The sequence below is a fragment of the Mus caroli genome, chromosome 9 (genome assembly GCF_900094665.2).
Source record: "Mus caroli chromosome 9, CAROLI_EIJ_v1.1, whole genome shotgun sequence".
NCBI lineage: Eukaryota > Metazoa > Chordata > Mammalia > Rodentia > Muridae > Mus > Mus caroli.
In genome coordinates this window covers 47,524,681-47,540,079 of record NC_034578.1, presented here as the reverse complement: position 1 = coordinate 47,540,079, position 15,399 = coordinate 47,524,681, and the positions used below count along the sequence as shown (strand labels likewise).

Here is a 15,399-nt window from a genome sequence, read left to right as displayed (position 1 = left end):
GTCTACAGAGTGAGTTCCAGGACAGCCAGGGCTACACAGAAAAACCCTGTCTCGAAAAACCAAAAAAAAAAAAAAAAAAAAAAAAAAAAAAAAAAAGAATAAGATTCCAAGGCTGGTGAGATGGCCCCACAGGCAAAGCCTCAGCGGCTAAGACTGAGAATCTGAGTCCCATCTCGAACCCACCTGAGGAAGGAAAGAACTGATTCCTGAAAGCTGTCCTCTGACCTCCCTGTGTATGCTGTGACTTGCATGCACACACGCGCGCACACGCACACACACACACACACACACACACACAAACAGACACACAATAGAAAGATGGCTTGGCTGCTAAGAGTCTGTACCGCTCTTACGGAATATACCTGCGTCTGTGTCCCAGCACCCACGTCAGACAGTGACTGTAGTAACTCCATCTCTAGGCTATCCAACGCCCTCTTTCAGTGTCTGTGGGCACCGAAGTCACATGCACAAGCCCACGCAGAGACATTAAAAATAAAAATAAACTTTATCAGAGCAAAATGCTGTATGGAGGCAGAAGCGGATAGATCTTTCTGAGTTTGAGTCCAGCCTAGGATACACAGTGAATTCCAGATCATCCAAGGCTACATAGTGAGGACTTAACCTCAAATCAATCAATAATAAAAATAAATTTCAAAATAAATTTTGAAGGAAAGGAATGAGATTACAAACTATTACTACAGTGTCAGCCATGGGATGTACAGGGCCCAAAAGCCTGAGCTGCCTGAGCTTCTGGGTATAGCTGCCCCCCCCCCTTTCTACTTATTAATACTCTAATGAAAAACAGCCTGGCATTGAAATGAATGAGGCCATCTCTGTAAAGATCTATTCACGATGCCTCCGGGGGTGAAATGCAGAACTATTAAAACAAATAAAAAAAAGCAAATAGTACCAAGACTGTGTTTTTCAGTGGATTTCAGACAGTTCACTGTAATATACTGTAATCTTTGAGACAGGAAAATTCCACATGATTTTAGATCTCCTTTCAGCTGGTAGAGCTACGTGTGAACAACTCCAGTTTGATATGTTTGGACAGTTCCATAGGAAAGGCTTGTTATTCTTCTGAGACCAAGAATCCTCAGAGCAGAGGCTCCCTGTACCCAGCTGAAAGTGGTTCAAGGGGCTGGGTATGTAACTCAGTTGGTATAGTGCCTTTGTAGCTTGCACGGAGTTCCAGGTCTGATTGTATAGATTGTAAACTAGGCACAGTGGTAGATGCTTGAAATCCCAGCACATGAGAGGTAGAGACAGAAGGACTAGAAGTTCAAAGCCATCCCCTGCTGTTCAAGGCCAGCATGGAATACATGAGACTCTTTAAAAATGGGAGAGGGGCCTATAGAAGGAGCTGTGTGTCCTCAGGGCCGTTGGAAATAGGCAGAGGTTATTTACCATCTGGCTTCCTCCAAAGACGTGTTTGTGTTATCCAACGATTTCTACTGTGGTAAACTTACCAAGCCTGACTCTAGACGGAGCCAGGTGGCAGGGTATTCAGTTCCTTCCTCTCTTTGTGGTTTATCCAGGCTTTGCTACTCAATGGCTCTCTACCGGAGGATGAACAGGAACGACCCGTGGCTCTTTGTGAACCAGGAGTCAATCCCGAGGAACAGCTGGTAAGCGCCAGGCCTGGCTCTTCTCACACCTGACCTCAGCTTCTTGAAGTACTCTCTCCTGACTCCTAGAGTTCGTCTGCCATTCTTGGCCTTCCTGGCTTCCCTATTGATGGAGTCAGCAGATGTTCAGAAAGATGCTCAGATGTGCTGACTCTGAGTCACACACTAGTCCATGGTGCTAGAGCTATGGAAATGACCAAGGACAACTATGGCCCCACTCCCCTTCAGATGACAGCCAGGTCCCCTGGAGCCTTCCTTTTCTCTATGTTGTGATGTGAAGCTCCTCGGCATCCCTCCCTGTCTGGGTCGTCGTCGATTTTACACAGTCACTGGTCAGTGTCGTCTGCCTTCTGTGTCTTCACTCATTCTGCACCTGCTTCTCATAGATGGATTTCCAGTTCAGATCTCTGCAGAGTTGTAGAGCTGTGTGTGCAGCAGACAGCTCCTCATTTGTGGGTGCTTGGTGTCAGTGTGTCCTCTGCTAAGTATCTCTGTTCCCTTCTTAGCCACTGACTCTCTTTGTCCTTATGTTTGTGTTCCCATCTCCTCGTTTACTCGGAAGCCCCGAACAGAAACCTGGATGCCATCCCTGAGTTCTTCTGATCCTCCCCTCACACCCAGTGTCTCTGTCAGCTCAGCCACTACTTAGTTCGGGCCCTCACTCATCCAGCATCCCAGCCGCCTCGAGATAGGTTTTCCTGAATTGAGATTCTTCTTCTAACCTCTTCTTGTTCATTTTTAGTGAAATTGCAGGGATAATTTAAGGATTATTTTGTCTTCCCTCTGTATAAACGTTTTATTGATGGAGCTGGAGAGATGGCTCAGCAGTTAAGAACATTTAACTGGAATTTAATTTCCAGCCCCCATATCAGGTGGCTCCCTGCAGTTCTAGGGATCTTCTGCCTCTGGCCTCTAAGGCTCCTGTACTCAAAGAGCATATACTCATAGACATGGACACACACACAATAGTAAAAATAAATATCTTTTTAAAACCCAGATAAACCCTTGTGTTAATTCCCTACTGTCCTCATTGGTCTGGCTCCTGTTGTCCTTTTCCACTTCATCTCCTCTTTCCCTGATTCCATCTGCTTCTCCCGGTACACACACGCACGCATGAACGCATGCACACACACACACACACACACACACACACACACTGTAAACTTCATCTGTATAGTTTGGAGCATTTGCTTGTAAGAGGCCATGTGTTCCGGGATGGAAGTGGTGTCTTGTTGGTGTCAGTGAGTATTTGTTGAGTGAATGGCCGATGAACTTCATGACCATCTTGTCTTATGTTCAGATTATAATCCGAAGCCGCCTGGATCAGAGTGTGGAGGAGAATCAGGACCTTAAGGTAGGGGAGGACTTGCATATTCTCCCCTTCGAAAGTAACCATGGGGAGGTAACATGCCAGCTTTGGGACATTCTGGAGCGGGTTAGGGATGCGGTGCCGGGGCGAGCTGAACCTTACCTATGCTGTGTCTGTCTTTGGAGGAGAGAGACACACCTGACCTGTTGCTCACGGTGACAACTTTTTAATTTTAACCCTACTTAGTAGTTATCTATTCTGTTCTGTAAGTTTGAAATTTTTCTAGATTCCTTTTTGTAATTTAATCAGTAGAAAAAGATGACTCTAGATTGGGCATCGTGGTACATAAATTCAAGTTTAGCCTGGTCTCCATACTGAGTTCCCGGCTAACCAGAGCTACATAATGAGAACCTGCCTCAAAAAAGGGGAGAGAGTGTCTAATGTTAGTGTAGTTCTTTTTAATGAATATTTTCTTACAGGTCAGTGGTAGAGCATTGTGACTGAACACATCTCCCCTGACATGTGCTTATGTGCACACATACACACTTCAGACCTCCATTTTTTAAAATAACTTTTGATCCCGCTTTAGATAAGCTAATTATGAATCCTTTCTGTGACACAAGAGCGAGAGACCCCAGTCTCAGTAGCAGGCTTTGCTTTTCTCAAATCTCTGTTTTTAGTTGCAGTCATATATATGGAAATTTGGTCACTCGGTTTCCCATTATAAAGCCAAGTTCTTTTTTGTTTGGACCACAAAGAACAATAGCCTCAGTCCAAAAAAGAACAAGGAGGAGGAGGAGGAGGGGGAGGAGGAAGAAGAAGACAATAGCCTTTTGGAGAATAGAAGCTTGCCAAGCCTTTGCTTAAAAGTTAAATAAAATCAAAATAAGTATTTGGCAGCAGAAGAGATAGCATATCACAGATTTGAACGGAGATTCAGATGATGTTATCCGGTTCTCCTGTTAACAAAGATGGCTGTGGCGGGGAGAGAGCCTGTCTGTGGGTCCAGATGGGATGGGTGTCCTCTGACTGCCTGGGCATCTCAGTGTTGGGTGCCTAGAGAAGAGAGGGTCAGTCTTTACTGCTTACAGGACTGGACCTGCTTTGTGCCTCAGCTGATGGGTTAATCTTCGTGGAATGGCCAACTGGGTTTTGTCTTCTTGCTGACAGAATGAGGTAATGCTTATGAAGCAACTCAGAAGCCACCGTCTGATCTCTCTATGTTTGGTTTGTAGAAAGAACTGCTGAAATGCAAACAAGAAGCCAGAAACTTACAGGGGATAAAGGTAAAATGAAGACATTGAATTCCTTCTTTCTGTCTTTTTAGTTTTATTTTTTGTAAGCCTCTGTGAGGTAATGTGGTTGGTCTATTAGTGAGTGTTGAGAACAGGGCACCCTTGGGACTATTGGGGTTTTGCTAGGGGTCTTTAACAGGCTTGGTGCTAGGGGTATAGAAAGGACTTTGCGGTGGGTAGCAAGACATGCTGAGGAAGATATCTTGGTTTTTGCTGAGGCTTATGTCTCCTAGTTGTGACTCATGGTGCTGTCACTTGCCTCTGGGCCACCTTGCTTTGCTCTATGTGAAGGCACTCTCAGTTAGTAAAAATGCCCTTTTTAGGAAAAAAGAAACAGGAACCATGTTGGGGTGGTTAATAGCATTCAAGTGGTTTGAAAACACAAAAGAATAGATTGTGAAAGCTCTCCCACCAGCTCTTCCACCCTGACCCCCACCCTACCACACCCACTGCCACCACAAACTGTTTTCCCCACTTGAGGCAACTTATCAGTTATCCAGTCTATCTGTTTAACATTTTCTCCCACCTTTCACCCCAAATTACCGTGTACCTGGGAGACATCTGCACACCGCTGCTCTCACTGAGCAGTGTGTTTGGGCGAGCGTTCTACTTTAGTCAAAACCATCTTCGGGCTTCTTTACACTTGCATTGTGTTTTTCTTTTTAATTTTTTTATGTGTGTGGGAGTTTCCCCTGCATATATGTCTCTACCACTTGCATGCCTGGTAACCAAGGAGGCCAGAAGAGGGTGTTGGATCCCTGGCACTGGAGTTACAGATGGTTGTGAGTCTCCACGTGGGTGCTGGGAATTGAACTCAGGTTCTCTGGAAGAGCAGCCAGTGAACTTAATGACTAAGCCATCTCTTCTGCCCCCATAACAGTCGTGTGTGTGTGTGTGTGTGTGTGTGTGTGTGTGTGTGTCTAATTAAATATATATATTTACTCATTCTCCTCTTGGTGGTATTTTGGACTAGCCACTTTAGGGGAGCTATTTTGCTGGTATAAGCAGTGCTTGCTCTGATAACCTTGAGTATATGTTATTCACTCAGATAGGAGTATAATATAACATCCGAGTCTTCATCTAAAGCTTCTATGGTCCCCTCTTTCTTGCACATGTCTTCATTGGCTATCCAAGACTAATTCAGTAACACTTTCCAAAACATATTTAGTAACCTTAGTGCACTGAAGTATTTCAAAACGGAAATGTGCCCTTTGGTTAATTAAGTTTTTTTTTTTTGTTTTGTTTTGTTTTGTTTTGTTTTGTTTTTTTGTTTTTCAAGACAGGGTTTCTCTGTATAGCCCTGGCTGTCCTGGAACTCACTCTGTAGACCAGGCTGGCCTCGAACTCAGAAATCCGCCTGCCTCTGCCTCCCGAGTGCTGGGATTAAAGGCGTGCGTCACCACGCCCGACTATGGTTAATTAAGTTTGAGAAATTTCTGATAGGCTTGAAGATTCATTGTGAGTAATACCACACTGAGAGACCTCAGAAAGTTTATCATAAAGCGATTGGTTTTGGCTCAGAGACATTGCTCAGTGCGTAAGAAAGTATACTGCTTTTACAGAGAAGATGAACTCCACAGACACACATGGACACACATGGACACAGACACACATATATACATATACACAGATACACACATACACACAGACACACAGATGAACATAAAATATTTGAGAACTGAAGCTTTTGCCCTGAACACATTTAGGATAACCGACCACAGAGGCTCCTCTTTCTCTAAGTCATTCACTAACGTATATACCATTGGTACACTTTGGAAATGTGCCAGGATACAATGCCAGGGATATCTTAGTTTGCCTCTGCCATGTACTGTCCTGGATGGTTTAAAATGGGTTTCCTATGGGACTTGCAATCCTACCGTTTTGGAGGCTGAGATAAGAGGGCCATGAATTCAAGGCCAGGCTATCCTACTTAGAGCAGTGGTCCTCCACCTGACCCCTTTGGGGTGTACAGGGGTTGCATATCATATTTCCTGCATCTCAAATATTTACATTGCTATAGTTCTAAAAGTAGCAACGAAAACAATTTCATAGTTGGCAGTCACCACAGTGTGAACTTTATTAAAGTGTCAAAGTGTTAGGAAGGTTGAGAGCCACTGCTCTAGGACATGGGACTGGACACAGAGGGGAGGAAGAGGCGCTAAGTCGGGTGGAATATTGATCTACCCAAGAGGTAGACGAGAAACAAATGTTCATAGACAGGGTCCTCCAAGTAGGACGTGATGGGCATTTAATATAAACCTAGGTCTGTCTGATATCAGAAGCTACCCCTCGTCTGAACAGTACGCCTGTGATGCCATGACCGTGTGTAGGGTGGGGATGAGCTGTGGGTGAGCGAAAGCCAAGTTCTTCTCAGTAGGACCATGGATGTGATTTTCCTCATAGGTGACATTGTCTTGGACGGGACGAGGAGAGAACAATCTTTGCCCAGGTCCTTATGGCACGGTCCTTGTTATTTCCGGTCTTCTCCCAGTTTGCCAGGGCTAATGTTCCATACACAGTGAAGGGGTCAGTAAGAAGTACCATCTGGCTGGGTGACGGATGGAGACTAATAAAGAGTGTGCTTATTCCCAGGATGCCTTGCAGCAGAGGTTGACTCAGCAGGACACATCTGTTCTTCAGCTAAAGCAAGAGCTGCTGAGGGCAAATATGGATAAGGATGAACTGCACAACCAGAACGTGAGTTAAACGTGTGACCTTTGACCTCCGAGAGCCTGTTAGTCAAATGGGATGGTACATAAAGTACTGTTTGATCTGACCTTGTCATCTCTCCTAGTTTGTTCCTGGGGTGCTTACTTTCCACGTCTGTAGTTATTTTTATTCCCATCAGACTCATTTCTGGTCTTAGGTCACAGCACCTAACCTAAGCCTGCAGCACGGTGGATGGTCCTTGACTCCACTTGGAGAACACTAAGACCAAACTGTGTTTGTACAGTCTGCTTATTTTATTAAGGATGTGTAGAGCTGGCGTGTGTTTTTGTCAAGGCCTACCCTGAGTGCTGCACACCGTCTGTTTGTACATAATGCCTCTACGCCACTGAATTCTTGTTTTACCTTGTAGGTGGATCTGCAGAGGAAGCTAGAGGAAAGGAACCGGCTCTTAGGAGAATATAAAGTAAGAAATGCCCTTCAGGTGACGTTTTTGTGAACAGCTCCTGTTAGCTGATACTCAAAGAATCCTTTTGTATTCAGCGCTGCCTTTGCTGTCTGGTAGGAAATATTTCCATTAGTTCCGAAGCATAGACAGCTTAGCCTTGGAGAGAGGCACAGTGCGGGAGCCTGGCGAGAGTCAGTGGCAGGCCCACAGCAGCCCTTCTGTAGGCAGTTTGCTCCCTCTTTGCCTTTCTAAGAATCCTGGCACCCTGTGAGACTGTTACGGTATGGAAAGCCTTCTGGGTACTGAGTGAAGACGCCTATATTCCTGGGGGCCCTTCTAGGTTACATTACAAGAGTGTGAACCACTTGATATCCTTGTGTTTGCCACACCTCTGAAAGCAGTTCTTCATTGCAGAAAGAGTTGGGGCAGAAGGACCGCCTCTTTCAGCAGCAGCAGGCCAAGTTGGAAGAGGCGCTTCGGAAACTCTCGGACGCCAGTTACCAGCAGGTCAGGACACACCAGCCACTGGCCTGCCTGGCCCTCTGGCCTGAAGGAACCACTTTCCTAATTTGCTCTGTTTTCAGGTGGATCTAGAACGGGAGCTAGAGCAGAAAGATGTCCTTCTGGCTCACTGCATGAAAGGAGAGGCAGATGAGGTAACCTAGAATGCTAGAACTCTCCCCAGAGAGGGCACTGACTGCAGGCAGGCTTCAGGGTCCCGGGTGTGTAGCTCAGTGACAGAACACTCGCCTGGTGTGCTCAGGGGACAGGGTCAGGGTGGTACTTAGCTTCTAACACTTAGAAAAGAAATATGAAAATAACAGTGACCCTCTCTGTTGAGTATTGAACTACATAAGCAACTGACTACAGTCTTAATAAACCACCTAGCACAGAGTTGGATTTAAGACACTGCATTCTTGATTCTTGGTTGCTTAAAGCAGAGAAAAGAAGGCTACAGTGACCATGGGCTTCCAAGCCAAGGTTACTGTGACATCCATTCTGTATTCACAATGACCACTAAGTGTTAACTGCAGCCTTGATACAGCAGTGGGGAAAAGGGAGACCACATCTCCACACATGACATGATAAATATTCTTTCATTTGTGGTGTGTGTGTGTGTGTATGAGTGTGCGGTGTGTGTGGTGTGTGTGAGTGTGTACACCAGTTCTCATCTTTAACCTGGTGGAGGCAGGGCCTCCTTTTATGTCTGTTATTGTGCTGCATCCTCTAGGCAAGCTGGCCCATGAGCTTCTGGGTAATTGTCTAATTCCCAGGTCACTGTAGTGTGGGGTTTACATGTGTGCTTCATCTCATCAGGCTTTGTACGTGGATCCTCAGAGTCAGACACAGCTTTTCAGGCTTGCCACGTGCTTCCTTGCTGAGCCGTGTCCTCAGCCCCCACATAATACTTAATATAAATAGGAACCTGGCAATTATGTGCTACATCAGAAAATGAGGAACAGAAAGCAGAAGGTGCCTTGGTTTGGAATTCACCTTTTAACAACCTTCATTTCTTCTTGATGGTCTAGGTGACAAATTACAACAGTCACAGTTCTCAGCGCAATGGCTTTGTCCAACCCGTGGCAGGAAGAGGCGCCACTACAGTCACCCACAGAGGGGTAGGTTCCTAGGACTAGAGAGAGAGCCAGCTTAAGCAAGAGCAGTGACCCAGACATCACCAGCTGCTAAGCTTTAAATATTCCCAGTCTTTGATTATACATGTAAGGGTGTTTTCACATGTGAGGCATTTAGTATCCAAAATTTAAAACATGAGTTTTTAAAACTTAAGCATTACCTAGTGGGTGAATAGTAGGTACTTGAGGAGGTAGATTTTCCTCCAGAGAACTCAAGCCTCTTTCCTAAGAACTTTCCCATTAGTCCTCTTTAGTTCAGTGGCCTGGACGGGGATAGAAATATTATGGCATTGTCCCCTGCCACCAGCACTTCTCTTTCAACCACAGACCAGTGACCTCCAGCTTGTCCGAGATGCTCTCCGCAGCCTGCGCAACAGCTTCAGTGGCCATGACCCTCAGCATCACACCATTGACAGCCTGGAGCAGGGAATCTCTAGCCTCATGGAGCGTCTGCATGTCATAGAGACACAGAAGAAACAAGAAAGGAAGGTAACACCGTGATGTCTTACCTGGGCAAGCTCCTGAGCAGCCTGTTCTGATGAGTCTGCCTTTATATGATGCAATACAAGACCCTGCTGAGGGCTGCAGCTGCGCTTCCATCTCAGTGGAGCTGATGGCTGGAGGTGGTGTGACAGACCAGGGAAGGGATGCGTGGTAACTTGTGCTCAGCAGCCCTGTAAGGAGCTGTGTAAGGAAGTGTGGCTCTTGAGGCCCCAGGATCTCTGCTGCTGTTTCTCCTCCCCATCCCCAAGGGGAGCCGGCTCTGGATGAGAAAACAGATGCGACTTGTGCTGGAGACCAGAGAACCTTTAATAGCTGTGCATGCTCTTAAGATAAATTACGTCGCAAGATTATTTATGTCCTATGTTCTAGAAGAGGAATTTATGCTTCCATTTGTGTTTTAAATTTTGCGGGTAAAGCCTTCCATTGATCATAACTAACTCTTGATATCACTGTGGCTTTCCAGGTTGGGGGGCGGTCACCCAGAAATCAAGCAAGCAGTGAATACCGGGCATCCTGGCCCCCTAATTCAAGTAAGTACTCATTTTCACACAGGAAAAATGTCTGGAATGTTAGACCAGAAATTGGTTCTCTCTCTCTCTCTTCTTTTTCTTTTCCTTTTTCCGTCTTTTCTTTGGGATGGGGTGGAGGTTGCTGTTGTTGTATGTTTGTTTTGTTTCTCTTTTGGTAGGGTGCAGGGTAGCTTTGTTTCTCTTTTGGTAGGGTGCAGGGGACCTTTCTGTAGCACATAGGGGTAAACGCCCCATGTAGACCCCATCTTGACTTCTTCACATTCAGTGTAGGTGCTGACTTCAGTAATAGGGCCTTGCTGTCAGTTTGTGCAGAGCAACCTATAGACTTGGCAACAGCCTGGGTGGTTTTGGGATTCCCGTGGAGCCCCCCTTTGGCCAATAACTCAGATATAGCCTAATCTTGGTGACAGGAGATGTCCAGTAGTGGCTCCATAGCTCCCTTTATTTGGAAATTTCATTTAAATTACTTTAATGTATGTCTGTATTTTAGCAACTTTTTTCCTAACTGAGGTTTCTATACTACTCCTCAAATGCCCCTTAGTTTTCTCTGTCTCTCCTCACAATTCCTCCTGTGTCCTCCTGCATGAGTTTATGTTCCATCCATGACTATCCATTCTACTTCCCTTTCCTAAGGAGAGCTCTCTATCCCCTCAAGTCCCTTACTCCATACTCCACATCTGTGGTTCTGTGTACTGACTTAACAGCTAATATACATGTATAAACAAATATACAGTATATTTGTCCTTCTGGGCCAGGATACCTCACTCAGGATGGTTTTCTTCTAGTTCCCTCCATTTACTTACAGATTTCATGATATCATTTTGTTAAAAGGCTGAGTAATATTCCATTGTATACGTGTACAACATTTAAAAAATCCACCCTCCTGTTGAGGGGATCTAGGTTGATTCCAGAGACCAAGGACCATGGTTACACAGCTGTCCCTGTGGGGAAAATGGCGTGTCCTTTGAGTATGGCTGGACCCGGAGGTAAATGGATTTCCATCTTCCTGAGGAATTGCCCCGCTGATGGCAGTCGAGTCTGTCCAAGCTTGCACTCCCACCATCAGTGGATGCAAGTTTCCTATACTCCACATCCCCAACACCACTTGTCTAACTGAGCTGAACCATTCTGATGGATGTAAGATGAAATCCCAAATAGTAGTTTCAATTTGCATTCCCCTGATGATTAAAGATATTAGGCATTTCTTTAAGCATTTCTTAACCATTTGAGGTTCCTTTTTTGAGCATTCTCTGTTTAGGTCTGTACCTTGTTTTTATTTGGGTTGTGTGTTTTGTTGATATTTAGTTGTGGATTCTTTATATATTTTGGATATTAGCCCTCTGCTGGATGTAGGGTTGGTGAAGCTCTTTCCCTGTTCTATAGGCCGTCATGTCCTCTGCCATTGAGAAGCTCTTCAGTTTCATGAAGTCCTATTTCTTAATTGTTGATCTTAGTGTCTGCACTATTGGTGTTCTGTTCAGAAAGCTGTGCCAATGCATTCAAGGCTAATCCCCTGAAGCAGTAAATTGTTAATCCACTCTGAGCTTGGTGGGTGCTTCTCACTACTGCCAGCCAGAATGCTGCTCTGGATTTGAGAATGAAAGATACACACACACACACACACACACACATTTTCCATGTCATGGCAAGTCTAAAAACTCCTTGCTCCTGCTTCCTTACCTGAGAAATCTAAAGTTCCACCTCTTTGGCCACCATCCACTTTATTTCACCAATCAAAGCCAACTAGGAGCCTCAGCATCAGGTAATTTGGGGATCCAAATTAGACAAATAGCATTAGAACCAATCCACAACAATCCCCCACTTTCTCTTCTATGTGGTTCAGTGTATCTTGGCCTTATGTTGAGACCTTTGATCCACTTGGACTTGAATTTTGTTGTTGAAGATGCTGTCTCTTTTCTAGTGTGTATTTCTGGCTTCTTTATCAAAAATCAGATTCCATAGTGGCTTTACACCTACGTCTTCGATTCGATCCCAGTGATCACTGTGTCTGCTTCAGTGCCAGGCAGACATTTTTCTATTTCCATACATCCAGCTTCTGGGTAGACTTTTTGTACGCAGCGTTTCACTTCTATGATTTTTTTTGTTTCCTTAGCAAACTAGAGTCACATTAGCTCTAGAATTATGAACACTCATGATGTCACCACCATCAGCCATTTGGAGGATGCTGCTGACGTGGACTGGATTATCTGGAAACTATGCAAGATCAAAACATTCATGCTGAATAAGCCATAAAGCAATAAACACAGATCTAAGCAACTCTAGTCTCATATAGAACACACAAAAAGTGTCTTTTTCCTAGGGGCTCAGAGTTCAAATTCTTTGTGGATTTTCTTTGAAATGTTTGAGGGTCCAGGCCATTCATTTAAGGACTGCTAAATATTTACACCACGTAGTGGCATGGTCAGGAAGTATGTTTGAACCAGGTCCTGTACACTCTTTTTCCTCAGTCTGGGTCACCTGATTGGAATGCTGCCCTGCCTGGCCATTCTCACTGCCGTAGACATTTTGGTTCAGTAATGTTCAAATTTTCTCTCTCTCTTTTTTTTTAATCCAGGCCCAATTTTAAAGAATCCAAACAATTTAAATGAAGATCAAATAGCTGACTAGAAACATTATTTCTGTGTGTATAATTTAGTTTTCCTTTCCCCCTTTTGATGTATGCACACTTTTTTTTAAATTTTTATTTGTATTTTATGTGTGTGAGTTGTTTTGCCTGCATATACAAGTGTGCATCACTTGGTGACTAGTGCCAGGGGAAGCCAGGACAAGCCAGGACAGGGCACTAGTTCCCCCCGGAACTGGAGTTACATTTGTGAGCCACCTTGTGGGTGCTGGGAATTGAACCCAGGTCCTCTAGAAGAGGAGCATTTCCAAAACCATATAAATGCTGGGCATAGGAGTGCACACTGTCTGGCACAGGAGTGCATGCTGTCTGGGCACAGGAGTGCACACTGTCTGGCACAGGAGTGCATGCTGTCTGGGCACAGGAGTACATGCTGTCTGGGCACAGGAGTGCACGTTGTCATCCTGACACTTGGAGCTTGAAGCAGGAAGACTAGAGATTTGAGACCAGCCATAGTGAGACTGCCTCAACAACAACAAAATCTCAAAACAAAATGAAAAGAATCAAACCAACTGAACAAGCAAAAAATCAGTCTGTTTCAAAGGACTCCTGGAAAAGATTCCTCAGCTAATTTTTGGAACCAAAATAATTGGTTTCGCTCCCAGCGGCATCATTATCTCGGTTAAGGAAATGCTACAGTCAGAAGTTTGAGAACACAATTTGCTCTACAAGAATTTTTACATTTCATACTTGTGCAAGTGTTTTAAGGGTTTTACTCTGTGGTCTGTTTTTTTTTTTATTTAACTGTTTTGTTTTTAGAAACAGAGTCTCATGCAAACCAGGCTAACTTCAAACTACATAGCTGGGGGTGACCTTGAACTCCTGACCCCTCTTCCATCTCCTATGTGCTAGGACTACTGGTGTGTGTGTAGGCCTATGTAGAGCAGGCTAGCTTCAAACTCAAAGCAATCTTCATGAGTCTGCAGATGCTGTGGTTAAAGACCTGCTTCTTTAGGATTTTAATTTGATTTTATCCCTTCTGGTAGTTGTTCAAGGTTAATATGAACTGCCAATGTAAAACTTCTACATTCTTAGAAATTCTTTTTCAAATAATAAACTTCTTCCCTTTTAGACCAGTTATTTCATGCATATATATATATATATATATGTATGTGTATATATATTACCATTTAAACAATTAGGCTTAGTTTACAGTTGCTTATAGATCTGAATGTTAACCCAAAACATCCAATGTAAATGGGTTTTAATAAGTTCTATTCATTATTAATATGACCCGGCCAACCCCCCAATAATTGAAGGAGTGCCCTATGAATTTTGTATACCAGCTTTAACACAGTTATTTGGTGAGTTACCCCTAATCTGTTTTTCTATATGCTAGACTGTTAGTTCCCCAGCTGCACTCCCCAGCACTTGCTGTCTGAGTCTCACCTGGGTTATGTCTGCTCCATCAGCCTGTCCTCAGGGTCCTCTTCTCCTGGCCACCCAGCCTCATGGCAGCCTCCTCCTCTGTCCTTCTTCTCTGTCCTTCTTGTTCCTTCTCTCCTCCTTCCTCTTTTCCTTTCTCTCTGTCATCATGGTCCCTACTTGTGACCCCCCAGCCTGGTAACCGAAGCCCCACCTACCTGTATTCTCCTCAGTAATTGGCTGTTTCCACTTTTATTTAGCCAGTAGCTTTACATTTGGGAGCAAAGTGTACAACAAAGACTGGTGTACTGGAATTCTGGGAGCAGCCAGGTCTGGGGGCAGCATTTAGCGTTTAGCTGTTAAGTGCTGATGCCCCTTATTTCAGATTTAAAGTAACACAGTAACTTTGTGGGATAAAATTGAGAGTTCAGCTATAAACACATATATGGACAGTCATTTGAGTTAGGTCAAGCGGCTCTCCTGTAACATGGGATCCTTACCAATTAGCCTACATATGTTTAAAAAGTCTCTGCAACTTCTAGGAAAAAAAAGAAATATCCTTTAGGACTTGGTAATGAGTTCCTAGATATGGCATCAAAAGCATGTGCAGCCAAAGAAAAAAATAGAACAGCTGTTACAGAAACAACTTGTTTCTGCATAAAAGGACACTCTCCAGAAAGTGAAAAGGGCTGTGCGTGGGTGCGTCCTTTAATCCCAGCATTCAGGAGGCTGGGACTACATCATTGCAGGCTTGCCATCAGCTTCATTATACATGGTGACTTCCAGGCCAGCTAGGGCTATATAGAAGCATGTTTGTCAAAAAGGAAAGGGACAATCTACAGACTAAAGAAAGCATTTGTGAGTCATTTATCTGGGCCTAGGATCTAGAACATACAAAGAAATTTTAAATTTCAACAGCAAAAGACAAAAAGAATGAAAAAAATGGACAAAGGCCTCAAGTAAACCTTTTCTAGAGACACAAGTATGCAAATACCCCATAAGATATATAAGCCATTAGGACCTGCAGATGAAAACCACAGGAAAGGTCTAGAGAGATGGCTCAGCAGCTGAGAGACCTTCCTGCCCTTTCAAAGGGCTGAATTCAGTCCCAGCACCCACACCAGGTAGCTCCTAAGCACCTCTAACTCCAGCTCCAAGGGATCCAGCACCCTCTTCTGGCTTCTGCAGGCACCCGCACTTACATGCACACACCCGACACAAATACAGACAAAAGACACATAATTAAGAATAAAATAGGAGGAGTTACAGAGACAAAGCTTGGAGCTGTGATGAAAGGATGGACCATCTAGAGACTGCCGTATCCAGGGATCCATCCCATAATCAGCTTCTAAACGCGGACACCATTGCATACACT

General features: G+C 44.4%; 1 protein-coding gene across 6 annotated transcripts in view; it reads left to right on the top strand.

Moving 5' to 3' along the window:
* Dixdc1 (DIX domain containing 1) overlaps positions 1-15,399 on the top strand; it is a 75,416-nt gene that overhangs the window by 47,442 nt on the left and 12,575 nt on the right. For all 6 annotated transcript variants that reach the window (XM_029481901.1, XM_029481900.1, XM_029481899.1 and 3 more), the window contains 10 exons: positions 1,539-1,628; positions 2,929-2,982; positions 4,173-4,223; positions 6,825-6,929; positions 7,312-7,365; positions 7,762-7,854; positions 7,932-8,003; positions 8,877-8,966; positions 9,309-9,470; positions 9,949-10,015. In XM_029481901.1, the coding sequence (XP_029337761.1) occupies positions 1,539-1,628; positions 2,929-2,982; positions 4,173-4,223; positions 6,825-6,929; positions 7,312-7,365; positions 7,762-7,854; positions 7,932-8,003; positions 8,877-8,966; positions 9,309-9,470; positions 9,949-10,015 (838 nt within the window). The remainder of the gene's footprint in view (positions 1-1,538; positions 1,629-2,928; positions 2,983-4,172; positions 4,224-6,824; positions 6,930-7,311; positions 7,366-7,761; positions 7,855-7,931; positions 8,004-8,876; positions 8,967-9,308; positions 9,471-9,948; positions 10,016-15,399) is intronic.